Here is a 20023-nt window from a genome sequence, read left to right on the forward strand (position 1 = left end):
ACACGTGTGATAGCATGCTGCCTCAGGCCTACCATGTGGTGCCTATACTATAGTACCACACACACACACACACACACACTGCATGTTGCTGTAAGCCTTGAATGTCCAAAGGTACCTTTTTATGAAATGGACAAAAAAGGTACAAAACCTCTTCCATTGGGAGTTGTGAGATTTAGTCACAAGCTGGAATACTTTTCACGATTTTTCAAAAATAGCAGACAAACACCAAAAGGGGTTCCTGCCCAAAATGGGTTAACCACTTTCAACTTGGTGGTCCGAATTGTCGGTGTGTCGTTTTTCTCGTTGTTTTTTAAAATGTCTGATTAAAGTGGTTAAATATTTAATATTTGTAAAACCCAAAGAGAGATTTGACAATGTTTAGGGTTTTGACCCGACAATGACAGACATACTACATACATGCACAGCACAAAGACAGACATGCACACATGTCACACTGTGTTCTGTAGCTGCAGGAACTCAGGCTATCAATGAAGCCTAACACATACTCACACACACACACACACACACACACACACACACACACGGTGGGTCTGTGACGTGGGTCTGTGACTGTGTGGCTCCTGTCCAACTGTAGCATACATTGTGTTGTGTTCAAGTGTGTTGTAATGTGGAGCAGTGCTAGCCTAGAGCCTAGAGCGGTGGTTCTCAACGTGTGGGCCGGGGGCCCACTGCTGGACTGTGAGGATATTTCAAGTGGGCCCCCAAATAATTTAGCCTGACACTGAATTTTCAGTTTTGTTTCACTTCATCATTCAGACTGAAAGCCCTTCCCACGCCCTTCAGCCGTTTCTGGGATGGGCGTTGCCAAAGCTGCAGTCTTCAGCGATTGGGTCACTCCAACCATTCAAAATTTGTATAGCAAAGCAGTTGACGTCGACTGGTTGTCAATGTGGCTAACCTGGTTGCTAACCAAACAAACACGGTCAACAAGCGCTACTAGCATGTAAACAGACACAGTAAAATATGTCAGAGGATGATGTTTCTAAAGTGTGAAGCGCTGTTCTTGACGTCATCGAGTTGGAACGGCGGTAGTGAAGCTTAACACCGCCATGCATAGACCAGACACTGAATCGCAAGAACATAACACTAAGATTGATAATATGACAAATATAGAAAATAATAATCTTCTTCTTTTCGTGTCTTTGAAGCATGTGGTTAGATGACAGTTTCCCATTTCTTTAAACAGTCTTCTGCATAATTGTTGAACTCTGCAAGATCTTTTAAGCTGCAATGTTTGGGTAATAGAGGGCAGACAAGGCAGTGCTGCATCGTATGGTCCTCTTCTCCACATTCACAGGTGGTTGAGCTGGAAAAATAATAATGCAATAGGAACACACACACACACACACACACACACACACACACACACACACACACACACGGGGGTTCGGGCAGAGTTTCCTCTTCCACATGGACTTTTAGCACTTTTAGTTAACTAAATATCATAAGATTTTAGCCAACTTGACGCGACTGAATGTACTGTTGATTTAGTCTACTAGTACTAGTACTATGTATTTTCGGATTCGGCTGATTTTACACTTGGTTGCATCATGCATGCTGAAAATAGCCGATCTAGTCTACGATATTAACACTGCTATGCAGTGCCCTGGCTGCTATACTCCCTGTTCATTCTCAACTGCGTGGCCACTGCCACAAAACCGCTCAAACACCAACCATGAGGTTTGCTGACATAACCACCGTCATTGGCCAATTTGGCCTGACCACAGACAGACAATGATGAGACAGCCTATACAGAGAGGAACTGAGAGCTCCTCTGACATTGCGGTGTCAGGAAAGATAACAACTCCATCAACGTCAGCGAAACAAAGAGATCCCAGTAGATAGATATACCTGCAGGAAGATAATAAGTAGCTGCGGGACGGAGCTCATGCACATTAACAGGACTGCAGTGTACGTCATTTACAGCAGTGTTGATTTAGATTCTGATGTGGTTTTAGTCATAATTATAGTCTTCTGAATAAAATTCCATTTGGTTTTAGTCATACTTTAGTCATGTGAAATGTTTTAGTTTTAGTCTAGAGGACTCGTCGACTAGATATATTTTGGTGGGCCTTGATGCATGGCGTTGAGATGCCTGATTTATACTCGGCTGTGTGCCGAAAATAGCAGATCTACGAGCTTGTAGATTGGCTATTTTCAGAGAGTGACACGTGACCTGCACACATCCAAGCATAACATTTCTTGTCTTTTAGTTCTACTGGATTGATTGATTGATTGAAAACTTTATTGGAAATTAATTCATAAGGAATAAGGATACAGACACAAGAAAGCCGTTAGACACAGAAAAAGTAAAAAAAAAAAAAACCAATAACCAATAAAAACTATATATATATATATATATATATATTTTTTTTTTCAATATATTTAGTTTTAATCATCACGGTGCTCTGGCAGTGGTGGTACATTACCTTTAATCATCACGGTGCTCTGGCAGTGGCGGTACATTACCTTTAATCATCACGGTGCTCTGGCAGTGGCGGTACATTACCTTTAATTATCACGGTGCTCTGGCAGTGGTGGTACATTACCTTTAATTATCACGGTGCTCTGGCAGTGGTGGTACATTACCTTTAATCATCACGGTGCTCTGGCAGTGGTGGTACATTACCTTTAATCATCACGGTGCTCTGGCAGTGGTGGTACATTACCTTTAATCATCACGGTGCTCTGGCAGTGGTGGTACATTACCTTTAATCATCACGGTGCTCTGGCAGTGGTGGTACATTACCTTTAATTATCACGGTGCTCTGGCAGTGGTGGTACATTACCTTTAATTATCACGGTGCTCTGGCAGTGGTGATACATTACCTTTAATCATCACGGTGCTCTGGCAGTGGTGGTACATTACCTTTAATCATCACGGTGCTCTGGCAGTGGTGGTACATTACCTTTAATTATCACGGTGCTCTGGCAGTGGTGGTACATTACCTTTAATTATCACGGTGCTCTGGCAGTGGTGGTACATTACCTTTAATCATCACGGTGCTCTGGCAGTGGTGGTACATTACCTTTAATCATCACGGTGCTCTGGCAGTGGTGGTACATTACCTTTAATTATCACGGTGCTCTGGCAGTGGTGGTATATTACCTTTAATCATCACGCTGCTCTGGCAGTGGTGGTACATTACCTTTAATTATCACGGTGCTCTGGCAGTCGTGGTACATTACCTTTAATCATCACGGTGCTCTGGCAGTCGTGGTACATTACCTTTAATTATCACGGTGCTCTGGCAGTGGTGGTACATTACCTTTAATCATCACGGTGCTCTGGCAGTGGTGGTACATTACCTTTGTGTTTTTCCGTTGTGACCGTCGGCAGTATAGTCATTTAACACAAATTAGTCCTACAAGTGCTCGCTTCTAATATTGGATCCTTTCTTTGTCCCTGTGAGCCACTATAGTGATGACGAACACCACTCGACTTCATCCAGAGCTGCAGGGCAACATTAACATTAACTTCATAACAGGAGTGTGTGTGTGTGTGTGTGTGTGTGTGTGTGTGTGTGTGTGTGTGTGTGTGTGTGTGTGTGTGTGTGTGTGTGTGTGTGTTAGTATGGCATTAGGGATTTGCATTATTTCTTTGGGTGGCTAAATGTGTGGGGGCGAAACACGACCATGTAACTCTGACTCAGAAGACGTAACCATAAACAAACCTGATATGCCCATATATGGCCATGTCACTCTGACTCAGTCATAACCATAAATAAACCGGATATGCCCATATATAGGCATATACTGTATGGATATTGGGTTTTTGCGAACGCAGTGAGCACTTACTATGAGACCTAGCAGATCATGTCTGTCTGTGTGTCTGTGTGCGTGTCTGTCCCGCTGTTACGTTACCATGACTCAGCCATAACCATATAAGGAGTCCCCAAAGCAGCTATACGTCCAAAACCCAAATATGTACGAGCTGCGTTCGCTTCCCGCGTTTGCGCGTCTTACTTGTACAGAGCCACAAATCACAAATCCGACCGATATGGCCGTACTGTATGTGGTTATGTGCATACAGTATTATGGGACTTGCATAACAGTCGAGGGTCACTCGACTGTGGCCGAGGTGAACCTGTTTTTAATTTACGTAAACTGGAGCTGGCAGAAGTTTTTGCCCCTGGAAATCATTACCGTTGAACCCAGATGAATGAATCCAGGCAAACAAGAAAGCAGCTTTGCATTTCATTTTTCAATAATATTCATTGTGCTTTGCTTAACGGCCCATGAGAGCTGCCCGGAATACGGCAATATTTAACAAAAGCCCTCTGGCCAACGCCGTATCCCCGTGTGTGACTATACCACACTATCAACAACAATTAAACTCTAGCTGTATTATCCGCCATTTTGGCCATATACACTTTCACTTTTCTCATATCACACCTGACCTCAGCCCAACCTTTGCAGCTGGCTGGGAGAGAGAGGGGGAGGGAGGGAGAGGTGAAATGTACAGGGGAGGTGAGGGAAGGAAAGGAGAGACTAACAGCCAGCTGGGTGTGAGAGAAAGAGAGATAGAGAGGGGGGGGGAGACATGAGGGGAGATAGAGGGTGGGATTGAAGGAGAGATGAAATCCACCTGACCTCAACTCTTGACATGCAGAGAGAGAGAGAGAGAGAGAGAGAGAGAGAGAGAGAGAGAGAGAGAAAAGAGAGAGAGAGAGATTGGGGATAAGGTGATTAAATGGAAGTATTAGGAGGAGGGAGAATGAGAGAGGGATTGATGGATGGAGGAAGGGAGAGGGCTGGTGCGATTGAAGGAAAGATGAAATGCACCTGACCTCAACTCTTGACACACACACAAGAGAGAGAGAGAGATTGAGGATCCATCCATCTTCAACCGCTTATCCGTAGTCTGGTCGCAGGGGGCAACAGCTCCACCAGAGTGCTCCAGACTTCCCTCTCCAGAGCAACATTAGTGACTTCCTCCTGGGGGATCCCAAGACGTTCCAAGGCCAGTGAGTCGATGTGTTTCCTCCAACTGCGTCTTGGTCTGCCCCGGGGTCTCCTCCCAGTGGGATGTCCGTCGAGGACAAGGAGAGTAAATGGAAGTATATTAGGAGGAGGGAGAGATGAGAGAGGGGTTGATTGATGGAGGAAGGGCGAGGGCTGGAGGCATAGTGCCTTTGGGAGAGGAAAGGAGAGTTTGGGAAGGAGAGGTCTAATGAGGGATGGACAGAGAGGACAGAAAAAGAAAGATGGGGAAAGTACTGTAAGGTGCAGAGAGAATTTTGGCAGGGGGAGTTATGGAGTTTGCAGGAGAGAGGGAACATAAGGAGGAGAAAGAGTCACATTAAACAAGAGTGAGTTAAAGACATGTGAGAGAGACGAAAAGAGAGAGCGAGGAAATGAGTAGGCCTAAAGGTGCGTTCAGACTTTAATTTAAATATTCACCTCGGTTCGTCCCGTTTGTGCTGTGCCAGGTCGCACCGCACCCGTTCGCCAGCGCTCAGACTGAATTCACACCTAATTGTGATTATACTAAAATGACCATTGTGTTTTTGCATGTTTAGCTCACTGTCCAGAAATCATAATCTTTACATTACTTCTGACAATTTTCTGTTCACTTGACCTGCAGGAAACCATTGGTTTCCATTAATTTAAGTATGGTATGCAAATCAAGTCACAGAGACTTGACACTTGCTTGAGATAGATAATCCAACACAGTGATCTTTATTTGTCATCGACGTCACATTGTTTAATGTTAATGCCGTTGAAGCTGATGTGGATTAATTTGAAACATCTTCCTCGCTCCCTGGAGAAAGGCTTCATGAATACATTTCAGATGTCCATGACTTCCTCATGGTGATGTGAATATTATCCGTAGAGGCACATATTTTTATTGTGGGTTTATCATCTGGAAGTTTGAGGTTTTAATATTAGAGAAATCAGGTAATCAGGGGTGCTCTGGTGACTCAGCTATAACGTGTGCCTGGTTTTGAAATGCTACACGACTGCACGTCCTTCCCCATCTCTCTCTAAATAAATCTGAAAAGGAAAAAGATGAAAGAAATCGGGTAATTGTACAACATTTTAAACAAACTATGCTTTGTTTAGAAAATGTATGGAAAATGTATGGTAGTAATGTAAAGTATTCATAACTTGTAGGCTAAACATGCAATATCTCTGCTTATTCCAATCTCTCACTTGTAAGTCCTTGATAGGCATCTGCTAAATGCCTAAATTGTACATTGTAATTGTTAACTGGTGTGGTCCTTAATATATTATCAACTGATCTAACTGTAACTGTATCTAATGTTCTGTAGTACTAAATTGAATTGAAGCTTTACAACTTACAATCACAATATTGGTCTGAAAAATACCATACATATTCCTCCCACAACCCACATACACTAACGCACGCACGCATGCACGCACACTTCTGTGTGGCATGAGTCATCATCATGTGAGTGTGTAGCTGTTGTACAGTAGGAGATGCGCACACACACACACGCACACACACACAGTGCCCTCGTGACTCTGGCAGACACACACACACACACACACACACACACACACACACACACACACACACACACACACACACACACACACACACACTCTCCTCTCTCTCTTCTCTTCTCCTCTCCTCTCCTCTGTCAGTATATCATGTTAGCTAAGGTGTATTTTTCCAGTATACTGTAGATGATGTCTTATGTCTCCCTGTCAGCTCACTGTAGTCATGCTGTCTTTTTTTTTTTTTTTAAACTCTTTATTTTTGAATTTTTGAATAGCCAAAATAGACACCAAAGACAAACAAGACATACAATATGACAAAAACATCGGCAGTAAAAGAAAACTGAATAAAAACAAAAGACAAAAAACAAAATAAAACAAGAGGTCATGGGATGTACAACAACAATACATATTACAGATTATTTATTTTTTTCTTCTTTTTTTATTTTTTACATTAAATGACAACTGGAAAGACACCGCCCATATTCACGCCACATCCACCCCCCCAGCTAAGTACTCTGTCCATTTCTCCCATCTTCTTTCACCCAGCTCTTTTTGCAGTCTTAAAGAATAGGTCATCTGTTCTAGGTGATGAAGTTGTTTCACAATGTTGAGAAATAGATCGGCAGTAGGACAATTCTTTTGTAACCAATTTCTTGTAATAGCTTTTTTGCTTGCTACAAGTAGGATCTTAAGTAAGTATGAGTCATCCCGATTTAACCCGTCTGGGAGTTGTCCCAGGTACAAAGATATGAATGAATCATCTATTCTAAAACCCATAATGTTTGAGATAAGTGTTGTCACTTCTTTCCAAAATGGCTGAATTACAGGACAAGACCAAAAGACATGTGCATGATCAACCACTGTATCTCCACATTCTCTCCAACAGTCCATATGGTTGCCAGTCTGTTTGGACTTCTGTTTTGGAGTAATAAAGAAGCGAATCTGGTTTTTCCAACAAAAGTCTCTCCAAGTCAAGGAATTAGTGGTCGTTGATTGTGTTTCCCATATATTCATCCATGCTTCATCACTTATATCGATTCCCAACTCTTTTTCCCATCGCTCTTTCACATATATTGTAGAGTCCTTTTTTAACGACATAAGCCCATTATATAGTTTACTCACAAGGCCCCTGTTGCTTCCTGAGCCATATGCATTTATAAATACAGTGATTAGGCTTGTTGTAATACCTGGAGTAGACCCTTTTACTTTTTTACTAAAATAATCCCTTACTTGCAAGTATCTGAAAAAGTCCTGGTTAGCCAACCCATATTTCTGCTTTAGGTTTTCAAAACTGTCAATATTTCCATTTTTAATCATAGTACATATAGAAGTGATGCCATTGTGGTGCCATTGTTTATACCTATTGTCTAGTACTGCTGGTATGAAGTCAGGGTCATATGCCGGCCAATTTAAAAGTTTTGCCTCCCTCTGAAGCTGGAAGCGTTTAACAACTTCCAGCCATATTTTGAACGACAAATTTACCCACTGACTCCTTGTCTGAAACATTCCTTTCTCTCCGTCAGTGCAACCTAATAGTGACTGTATTGGTACATCCATCAGGGATAACTCTATGCTTTTCCATTTTGCAATGTAGGGTCGGTTACACCAATATACCAAGGGTCTTAGCTGAGCTGCTAGATAATAGTCCCTTAAAGATGGGAGAGACATGCCTCCTCTCTCTCGGGGCAGTTGTAGGGTAGAAAATTTCACCCTTGGCCTTTTTTTATCCCAAATAAAACGTGAGATATGTTTATTCCATTCCCTGAATTGTTTTAAAGGTATTTCTACTGGCAGTGACAAAAAAAGGTATAATAATCTGGGCAAAATTACCATTTTGACTGCTCTTATTCTGCCACCTAAATCGAGAGGAAGCACGCTCCACCTGCCAAGATCATCATACATCTTCTCCGTTGCACCTTTGTAATTTACATCAAACAGCTGTGACAAGTCCTTGGGCAAATTCACACCTAGATATTTAATATGGGATGAATACCAATTAAATTTGTATTTTGTTATGTATTCTTGTGTAGGGTTGTAATTGAATGTCAATACCTGGGTTTTGTTTACATTAAGGGCATACCCTGAGTAAGAACCATATGTTTCCAATATTTCCATCAGTGTAGGTAGCCCCGAACCTGGGTCCATGATTGTGACAAGGACATCATCCGCGTAAAGTCCGATCTTATATTCTTCTCCGCCTATGGATATCCCCTTTAATCTTATTTCCTCTCTAACTGCTTGGGCCAGGGGCTCGATGAAAAGATTGAAGAGGCTCGGGCTGCTTGGGCAGCCCTGCCGGCACCCACGTTCCAGAGCTATGGGATCGGAAAGACTACCATTTATTTTTATCCTTGCTGTGGGGGAGGAATAGAGTGCTTGAATGCGTTGTATAAAACCATCGCAAAAACCAAATCTGTGCATTACTAAGTAGAGGAAGCCCCAGTCCACGGAATCGAATGCGGCCCGGGCATCCAGACTGATTACGATAGCGCTGGACTTTTCATTATTAATCTGCTCAATAACATGTAAAGCCCTCCTTATATTATCTTGGGTTTGCCTGGATTTCAAAAAACCTGATTGGTCCTCATCTATGAGAAACGTCATTGCCTCCTCCATCCTCTTCGTTAAAATTGAGGTGTATAGCTTGTAGTCTGTATTTAACACACTTATGGGTCTATAATTCCCACATTCCATTTTATCCTTTCCTACCTTGGGGATAACAGATATAAAGGCCTCATTCCATGATGGTGGGAGATGACTTTCCTTTAATGTGAAATTAAAACACTTCTGCAGTAGGGGGAGTAAGTGTTCCCTCATAGCCTTATACCACTCGGGTGGAAATCCATCAGTGCCAGGGGATTTATTAGAGTTTAGGCTAGAAATGGCTTCATCTATTTCTTCTTGTGTTATTGGCGAAATTAGTTTTTTATTCATTATTGTGTCAATTGAGGGGAGGTCTAGTGATTCCAAAAAATCAACGATTGTTTGTTTATCTGCCCTGTCCGGTTGGGAATATAGTGATTTAAAATGTGTTTCAAATACTTTCTGTATGCTATCCATATTACTGGTAATTTTATTTGTGACTGGGTCTCTAATTTTATATATGGTGTTTTCAGCCTGTTGTTTTCTAAGCCTCCAGGCTAAAAGCCTTGACGCTTTAGGGCCAGCTTCATAATATCTTTGTTTCATAAATCTTAGATTTTTTTCCACTTCTTCACTTAGTACTTTGTCTATTTCTTGCTTAACATTTTTTATTTGGTTTTTTATTGTAGGTTCCTTGTTTGTGACATGCGTTTGTTCCAACTCCCTCAGTTGTTCTTGTAGTTTCGAAAAATATTCAGCTTTTGCCTTTTTTATTCCAGCTGTCCGGGCTATAATTTTCCCTCTGAGAACCGCTTTGGCTGCATCCCACAATATACCTGGGTTCACGTCTCCCCTGTCATTATCCTGTAGGTATAAAGTTAGGTCTGATTCCATTTCTTCTCTAAATACAGCATTATTTAAAAGACTGGTATTCATTCTCCAAAGTGTTTTTCTCCTTCTACCATCTAAATGAAAAGTCAAATATACCCCTGAGTGATCAGAAAGGTCTCTCTGACCCACTCTGCACTCCTTCAACCTGTGCAGGTCTGCATTGAACACAAATATATAGTCTAGTCTTGTATGAACAGAGTGTCTTGCACTGAAGAACGTGTACCCTGGGGCCGATCCGTGCATGGCACGCCACACATCGATTAAACCCAAGTCTGCTAATACCTTATTAATGCGTTTTTCTGTGGGGGTTCTCTTTCTCTTTTTGTTTGTTGAGTCCGAGTCATGGAGTGTAGCATTTAAGTCACCACCAAAAAACAAGGTACCATATGATTCAGTTGCGATCAAATTAAATATTTTTTTGTAGAAAGACATAGTACTACCCGGAGGGGCATAGACATTAAATAATGTAACTTCTTTTTGGTCCAACTTTCCCTTCAATAGGACATATCTGCCTTCTTTATCAATTATCTTGGATATGAGTTCAAACTGAATCGAATTAGAAATCAGGATAGCAACCCCTCTTTTTTTACCGTTTTTGTATGAAGAGAAATAAGTGCTCCTAAACCCCATTTTCTTTAATTTTTCGTGTTCTGGATCAGACAGGTGTGTTTCCTGCCAGAAAGCAATATTTATCTTCTCCCTCTTCATTTTTGATATCATTTTGCTCCTCTTAATGGGGCCATTTAACCCATTTACATTCAGAGATAATAAGTTATAATGTTGAAGATTCATATTATTTTTTGTATTGAACCCTGTGTGAGTGATAATATAGCTCCAGTAAGTGAGCCCTGTAATCTAGATTTTGAACAAATGGATAACCTAGACTTCAAGTCTGTGGTTTCAACAAAAACCTGCATTTCAAATAACATACATTGTACCTGTAACAGCAACATCCCAGACCTCAGTAGGAAACAAAAACAAAAAAGAAACGATAAAACAGAACACAAAAAACACAGAGAATTTCCTAGGGTAGTGAGAGACATCTGTATGTCTTCAAAGAAATGAGGGGATCTGGCCACAAGGTGGGGCCCCTCTCTAGCTAACAGAACAAACAAAAAAAGTGGCTTCAGTTCACAGTTCAAGTATCAGCCCTTAATTATTACTTTTTAAACGTATTCAAAGGATATTTATCATTTGTATGATTAATCTGTATCACACACCGTGTTCCAATAGGTCGGAGATAGATCGTTCACCTCTTATCAAGACGTTTCTCCACCGGCTTCTCCTTCCTCGGGGTCCGCCCTGCGGTATTCACTCAGCCTATCTCGAACCTGTTGTTGAAAGCGCTGTTTAGCTCCATGCGACGCACGTCTGGGTCCCACCATCTCCCACGGTAGAAGCCGGGCCAGCGTCTCCTCCGTCATGCCCTTCTTCTTCTTGGTGGTGGCTGGGACGATATCACCGATGTCGAGTCCTCTCTTCCGCAAGTCCTCCGCTGCTTGTAGTGCATTGTCGTATATGACAGCGCCAGTGTCCAATTCAACTCTCATTCTGGTTGTCGGGGTTTGAAATCGTATCTTCTTCTGCAGTAGGGCTTTTTTAATAGGGGCATATTCTTTTCTCTTTTTTTGCACTTCATCCGCGTAGTCATTGTCGAAATACACCCGTTTCCCATTAATGCATGGCTTCTTCTTCCAGGCGGTGTGGATAACCCTCTCTTTCACTGTGAATTGGAGAAATCGAATCACCATAGAGCGTGGCGGGGCGGTCGCGGGGGGTTTTGGTCCGACCCTGTGGGCTCGCATAATTCCCAAACTCTGGTTCTGTCCCAGGTCCAAGTCCCCAAGTTCAGACTTTATCAGCTTTTCAACAAACTTGATCGTGTTGCCCCCCTCCTCCGCCAGTTCAGCCCCCTCCGGTACGGAATAAATTCTTATGTTTTCACGTCTGGAGTATCCTTCCATAAAAGACACTTTATCTTGTAGTGCCCTTTGGTCAGATAGCAGTTGAAGAAGAGTGTCTTTGACACCAATGTCCCATCTTTCTATATTAGAAAGGCTTTCCTCCATTTCCCCGACACGTTTCACTGCTCCGTCCAGCCGGTCCGTCGAATCCTGTATTTTCTGGTTTATTTCAGACTTAAACTCCTCCATTTGTTTTTTAATATCGTCTCGGAAGCATGTACGGAATTCAGCAAGATCCTTTTTCAGCTCAGCTTGCATTGTAGCCAGGCCCGCGGTCATAACTTCACTCATGGCTTTGCGAAGTGAATCCACCGTTCCCATGTCGGATCGCTGATCCATGCCGTCGCCGCCGCCTCCTCCATCTTGTCCTGCTGTCGTTTTCCCAGCGTTCGCGTCCTCCTCGTTCCTCTGTTCCGCGGTGTTTCTTAAGTCATATTTTCCTTTTTTACCCTGGTTCTTTTCCCCGTTCATTATTCACTCAAATTGTACAACTTTGGATGTGTAAAAACTTACTAAATTAGGGGAATATATGGGCTGATACCCGGAGCTCTGTTACTAAGCTGCCATCTTGTGTAGCGTCACCGGAAACTCTCTAGTCATGCTGTCTTGAGGAGGAGAACACTGTCTTCTTCTTGACTGTGTGTTGTTGTTGGTTTGTTATATTGAGTACTTTTCTTTAGCGGAGTTGAACACGATGCACTCTCTACCTAATGGCTGTGCTGCTTAGTGGTGATGTACTTCATTAATCTATTAGCCCCGTTTGTTACTTTTATCTCACACTAGAACAGTGCGGGAACGATGCAAATAAAAAAGGGAAATGCATGTCCCACTCTGTTATGCAATAACTGTTATACCCGTTGTCATATTATCTGGCGTTGCTGTTGGGGAAACTCAATTTTTGAGGTTTTAATTCTGAGGTTTTAAGTCTGTGTGTTGGTTAAAAAAAGATATTGAACCAATGAAAACTAGTATACAGCTCTTAGGACCCTCCATTGGACCCTCAAACTGTCTACTAAAGCAGCTAACTCCACAACCTCTTATCCTCTCATGCAAGAAAATGAGAATATATAAATCACAATACCAACTTTGATGAGGCAGTGTTGCGTTGTTTTAGGTTTTCTTTATTTCCTGAAAATGTCATATTTTTCATTTCCTGAAAAATTAACATTTTGGAGTTTGGTGGTTTCTTCCCTACAGCAGAGATATATAGATCTCTATATCTGTGTGTCCTTGTCAATTGTGCTCAATTGCCCATATATGGAGATCCCCAATCCCCATCACGAGCGGGGCTTAGCGAAGGGTAGATGCACGCTGATCCGCTCAGTGTGGTGACTGGCGCGCGTGCAGGCTCGGGCATCTAAGGACATCACAGACCTGGGTGGGCAAGGCAAGGCAAGGCCTGGGTCTTGGTCTTTGGGTCATGAGTCCTGGGGCGGTACCAGGGGCAAGGGGCCGACCAGCGGGCGGTACCAGGGGGCAAGGGGCCGACCAGCGGGCGGTACCAGGGGTAAGGGGCCGACCAGCGGGCGGTACCAGGGGCAAGGGGCCGACCAGCGGGCGGTACCAGGGGCAAGGGACCGACCAGCGGGCGGCCCCCGGCCCTGGCCTGGGTCGGCATGGGTCGTCTCTCTCTCTCAGCTTTCTCTCTCAGCTGTCCTGCAGTCTGTCTCTCTGCCTGCTCTCAGTGTAATAATGAGTGATGTCAGTAGGAGGCATGAGTCAGTGCAATCTCTGTTCAGCTACAGATGATAGCTGACATGTCTTGAAGACATGCCAGTCCAACTGGCCAAGGGCTAAACATAACTGGCGTGCCACAGCTTGGCGTAGCATGGAATGGAACAGTTTGGATGACGGCTGATATGACTCACATGTAGACCTGAGCAGCAAACAGACAGTAGCAACAGAGACTAAAAATATATTGATGTATTTTTCATTCTGTGTGCGCGTGCGTGCAATGCACAGGTTATTTTAGGTTGATGTGTGCTATCATGGATACGCTAGTCGCTAGGCATGGTGGTTCCCATGGTGATTGGTTATCAGTGTTGATTTCGTCAATTAAAACAAGTACAGTACAGTAGTGTACAGTACAATACAGCATGAGTACAGTACAGTACACAATACACTACCGTACAAGTAGTACAGGAGTTCAGTACAGTAACAAACAATTACAGTATAGTTCCACCACTCAGTTCACACAGGTGTGATTTTCACTAATAAAAACTAAATGAAAACTAAGCTATGATGACTAAAACTAAGACTAAATATAGTGACGATTTTGTCAACAAATAAACTAGCCTACATGGCAGGGACTAGTGGAGAGGAGATCCGGTAGAACTAAAAGACATGTACTTTTATGTGCTCTGAAAATAGCAGCTCTACAAGCTCTTGTAGATTGGCTATTTTCAGCATGCAACCAAGTGAAGAATCAGGCATTACGCCACCATCAAGTCCTGCCAAAATACATTTTAGTCGTCCAAATCAACTGTAGATTTTGTCGACTAAAACTAGACTAACGCTAAACCATTTCTATTCCTAAGACTATGACTAAACAAAATTAACTAAGTCAAAATCAACACTTTTGGTGACACTACAGAGGAAGAGAGATTGAGGGAGATCTCATTCTCTCCGTCTTTGTCTGTCTTATCTCTGTGTTTTTAATTCACTGCTTCTTCTCCACTTGTTATTGCTTGTGTTTTGTTTTCCTCACTTCAGTTGTAGTTCCAGTTCATAGGAGGAGTTACTGAGAAAGGAAGCTCAAGCTTCCCATTACAACCTCTCTCTCTCTCTCTCTCTCTCTGTCTCTCTCTGTCTCTCTCTCTGTCTCTCTCTTTCTCTCTGTCTCTCTCTCAGTGTGGAAGGAGAGCCTCCATGTCCTGAGACTATTGGTTTCTCTGACGGGTCCTTTTCCCACGTGGTCCCCTTTCATCGCTATAGCAACATCCCCATCTCGGGGCCCTGTGTCCCGTGCAGCGCTGCGTGCACCCCTGGACCCTTCCACGCACACACACACTTGCAGGGAGGAACCATCACTCTCTCACAGGTAAGCGCACTACACTGCACACAGCTGCTTTTATTAACCCATTTAGGCCTGATTTAAAAAATCTTCTAAATTCTGACAGTTTTCTGACATACTGTACAGTACAGTATGAGTACAGTACAAGTACAGTATGAGTACAGTACACATACATACTTCAAAATTTTCTGACATGTTTCTGTGTTAGTGGTGCTCAATTTTTCAAAAATAGCAGACCTACAAGCTCGTAGCGCGCCACTCGGTGGCGCTATGAGCTTGTAGATCTGCTATTTTTATGTTTAAAACACAAAAAGGGGTTCCCGCCAAAAAAAACATCCATACACTAGGCTTGTTTGATATGAAGGGTTCAATATTCAAAACATTTCAGCAAACAAACAAAAAAACAATTTTTGTCAATATTAGCATCCAAAGAAATTACGAGTCAAGGCTTTTAACCACATGAACCCGAGCATCTATTCTAAGCATACAATCGACACAAATAGGCAAATATTTGGCAAAATAGTATATCTCATCATCATCATCACCTTTATTTATTCTGGGAAATACAGTTGAGGGCAAGCCCTCATTTTCAATGTAGCCGAGGTTACAATACACAAATACAGTCAAAACAATACATCAACACAACATTATAAATCAGCATACAATTACAAAGGAACTTAAATGCAGAACAACCAGTAAAATAAATCAGTTGAAGCAGGAGCAATCACGGTGAAAAAAATTCTGGAGCATTCCTTTGAACTGACCGAAGGATGGCAGGGAGCTCAGTTCCCGGAGTTTTGAAGTTTGTTCCACGAGGTTGGGCCATTGACAGAAAAAGCTTGCCCAACTCTGTCTGAGCCTGAGGAACCTTGAGCCTTAAAAAATCACTAGAGCTATCTAGTGATCACTAGAGATATCTACAAGCTCCAGCACCATGCCCTTACGTTGTGGCGCTAGTGAGCTTGTAGACAGCCTGTTTTTGCTATGTGCCATGAAGTATAGAAAGTGTTTTAAGTGGTTTAACCATCAATCATTTTGAACACATACTGTAACTGCTGGCAGCTGCATTCTTGAAAACTCTGCTGAATGGTGGGTTCGTTTTTTCTGCACATCTATCATTTTCTTCCCGCATTTGTTTTAGCACTGAGTAGATGTAATGGGAGGTCTGCAGTCATATCAAATACACTGAAATGTGTGCTGTAGTGTAGCATATTCAGAGAAACTTGATAAAACAACTTGAAGTCACAGATGTCAATGTAACACTGAAACCCCTCCAGCTTCCATTAACAACACAAGCTGAGATTCAGTGATTCATTCAGCGCCTACGGCTCATAGGGGAAGCGAAAATGAAATAAAAACATACGTGCGGTGCTATAAATGTGCAATCTGCCATTACATCATTAGCGATCGTCCCGCGACGATGATATAATTATATCAAACTACCACACACACACACACACACACACACACACACACACACACACACACACACACCACACACACACACTGGTATGTACTCTGTATAGCTTGGAAGTAGGTGCAATAAAATACACAACCATTTGCATAGGAACACACACACACACACGCACGCACGCGTGCACGCACGTTTGGATGAAAACAATATTGTTTTTCTTTCCGAATCTGCTATACCTTTGATCTATATACTGTATAATAGTTTAGTCGTATTTTACATAGCGCTTGAACCTGCAGAGAATATATTATCTCCATAGTCAGCTGTCATTTGAATCGGAAAGCTCCTGTTTCTAGCCTCTTGCTGCTGACATGCAGTTCACGGCATACAAAAGGAGGTCTGTGGAAGCATTATGGTGATTGGTGACCAACATTATCTTAGCAGCAACAATTTTTATGCCAGCCGTTGCCAGAGGCATTATTGGGGTTCCGTTCATCTGTTCGTATACATACCGCACTCACACAGAATGTACGTACAGTACGTCCCATTCTCGTAAGCATGATAACTCAGGATGTCTAAATTTCTTCAAATTGGCAGTTGGCACAAAGGTCCACTTGTACCCAAAGATCAAGATAACTATAGCCTTGGGGACCGTATGCCTTTTGTTTTTAAAAGAAAAAGAAGGAAAAAAAGCCTGGGAAAATGAGCAAGGAAATCTGGTCTATAGGAGTGGGAGTGAAATTAGTATTTTGCTAACTACCAGAATCAGTTGAAAAAAATCCTATTTGAGATATAGCCATTTTAAGTTCCCCGCAGCCATCTGGGATGCCATCTTGAAAATGACGGCTTTCTGGGGAGTATATTTTGGTAGACTTTTAGTATGTTATCTAGCATGCCCAATAACCTTTTGTATCAACTGTTTGGGGGTTAAGTGATATTCTTTCATATATTTTGACTCACCTAAAAGGTTTTGAAACAAAGTGGTTGTGTCCACGGACTCCACACACGATGTCTTCCTTGGACACTCCTCCCTGCCGGGTGGAAACATGGTACAATTTAGAATTTAGGCATTTATCAGACGCTCTTAATCCAGAGCGATTTACAGTCAAGGTGCCCAGACAGTCTGAGTCGCGTCACGGCAACCACAGTGGTTATTGTTATTTTTGTGAACATTTTCAATGAACTACACTTATTTAGTTTGGCTATAGGGTCCTCTGGATACCTTCCCTAATAACCATGAGGGTATTCTGAGGGTCCTTTGGGCACACTATTCCTTTCCCTTCCCCTCCTTTCTGTTCTCCACTCTATGTATATAATACAGTATGCCTTTTCCGCTCTCTCTGTCCATATATCCTCTCTCCTCTCCACTCTTCTCTTTTTTGTCTTCTATACCCCCACCCCTCCATTTTATCTTTCTTCCCTCTCTCCTTTTACTATATATCAATATTTGTCCTCCTCTCTTCCCTCTCTTCTCTCCCCAGCTCCCTTTGTGCAGCCCCAGCTTTGTCTCCCAGGGGCCTCCTACGCCCATCCTCCCCCCGAGCCCTAGTCTGGCCTGGGCACAGCACAGCCGCCACCAGCCTGCCAGCCTGGCGCTCCGCAAGCAAGAGGAGGTAGAGAGCAAACGCTGCAAGGCTCTCTCTGACAGCTATGAGCTCTCTACAGACCTCCAGGATAAGAAGGTATAGCAGGGCTTCCCAAACGTATTTTAAGTGAAATGTGCTAAATTTGCCATCATCTTTGCTCAACGGAACAACCAACTGTCTATCAGTAAACACGGATAAACTGGACGAATTGGCAATTGCTTTGCAACATTGAGGAGCCTCAGTATAGTAGGTGTTACAGTTTTTCACGATTGTTAACACACATTTTTCACAACCTAACGGCATTCTCAAAACTGCACACACAAAACTGAAAAATGCTCAAAATGCTAAACACTGACTCTCCTTTTCCATGATGACTCTTTGCCATCAAATCAAAACTGTTCCCAAAATGGAACTCGTGTTTTCATTTGGTACACACAGCCATATTTTCAAATGACACACATTCATTGAGTACACACAACTAAGCATTGGCTACACACTACCAAGCATTTACAGCAGAATTAAGTGAAAAATTGAAAACACAATCATAGAAATGGAACACTCATGAATGAACAATGACTCTGGAGAATGAGCTATTTCTCCTTTTGTAAAATGACTCCATGTAGGCCTACTTTTTCATAGTCAAACATATGCAGCCGAAAAAATGTTTTATTTATTTTTCTTTTAATTTAATTTGTAAACCAGCCTGCTCAAAGCCGGCTCTGTGGGTTCCGTTCATATACCTTCTACCTCCAAGCTGAAAATAACTCCTCAATAGGATTCAGGAAAGGAGAATAAGGTGGAAGGAATAGAACAGAAAAATGTTCTAATGATGCCAGCAACTGTGTAGTGGCTGAGATTGGGTTGGACCCTCTGGCTCATGGTTTAAACCATGATTGAGCACATGGTCAACCACAGTTGCCCGAATCTCATTAGATATGACTGTTCTCCATCTTCTTTCTCCTCTTCTTCTTTCTCCTCTTCTTCCTCCTCCTCCTCTGCCTCCTCCTTGTCCTCCTCTCCCTCCTCCTCCTTCTCTCTGTCCACCTACTCCTCTACCTCCTCCGTCTCTTCAAGGTTCTTCATTGTTCACCAAACAAAACCGAGGCCCTCAAGTCTTTTTTATGCTGCAGTGCTGAATGCAAATTGCTCACTGGATCTGAATGTTTAGAGATTTGACTACTTGTGTGTTGTAGGTTGATGCTTTGAGATTTCATGTGAGAAGTGTGTGCAACAACTGAACATTATATGTAGTGTTTGGACAGCAAGGTGTGTTGTGTTGTACAGTAGGTTGATGCTTTGAGATTTTATGTGAGAAGTGTGTGCAACAACTGAACATTGTGTGTAGTGTTTGGACAACAAGGTAATGTGTAAGTGACATCAGAGTGTAAAGAAGGAAAGTCAGAGTCTAATGCAGAAAAGGGAGTGTGATGTAGTGCATTTTTTTTTGCTTTTTGTGTGAAAAACTGTATAACGACACTCAAGACCAAATAAAAAGACATGATAACCACAATTCAGTCAGGACAACTCATGAATGGATAAAATATTTGTATTGAATATAAAATGAGCAATATATTTAGTATTGTTTTGCAATTAATTGGATCTGCTTTAAGTTATTCTGATACAGCGCATCTCCCCACCGGGGGACTACGAATAGTAAACAGCAGATTCAAAACGACGTGTGGTAACTGGGGTGGTGGTGGAGGGTGAGCAGCAATCGTTTAGCAAGACGGCAGTGGTGACGTGAGCGTAGCAGCATCAGCATGAGCAGCAGCGAAAGCAAGCAGAGATGAGTAGTGAAAACTTCCAGCTTAAATAAAGCGGTCTGAGAATGAAATGAAATGTGTGATGTTTGGATGAGTTACCAAATGTGGAGCTGAGGCGGCCCAATGAACGGCAACAACTGCTGAGTTTCCTGACAGGACGTGCCCTGCGCATGTCTGTGCCATGAGTGCGACGCTCATTAAATCATAGTCCTCAAAGGCAGAGCCGTCAGGGATAAATGCGAGGTCCTGTGCACAGTAATATTATTAATGAATTCATTAATTAAATTGCACAGTAAAATTACACATGCCAGTCAGTTGGGCAT

At 42.6% G+C, this 20023-nt stretch overlaps 1 protein-coding gene across 1 annotated transcript in view; it reads left to right on the plus strand.

The window, feature by feature from the left end:
- The window catches only part of LOC308314991 (IQ motif and SEC7 domain-containing protein 2-like), a gene marked incomplete at both ends in the record, with an annotated part of 113647 nt that overhangs the window by 79962 nt on the left and 13662 nt on the right, over positions 1-20023 (plus strand). Inside the window, 2 exons of the mRNA XM_080762815.1 lie at positions 14778-14946; positions 17866-18033. Of these exons, the coding sequence (XP_080618941.1) occupies positions 14778-14946; positions 17866-18033 (337 nt within the window). The remainder of the gene's footprint in view (positions 1-14777; positions 14947-17865; positions 18034-20023) is intronic.

This window comes from Protomyctophum bolini, assembly GCF_963924005.1.
Source record: "Protomyctophum bolini genome assembly, chromosome: 5".
Taxonomy (NCBI): domain Eukaryota; kingdom Metazoa; phylum Chordata; class Actinopteri; order Myctophiformes; family Myctophidae; genus Protomyctophum; species Protomyctophum bolini.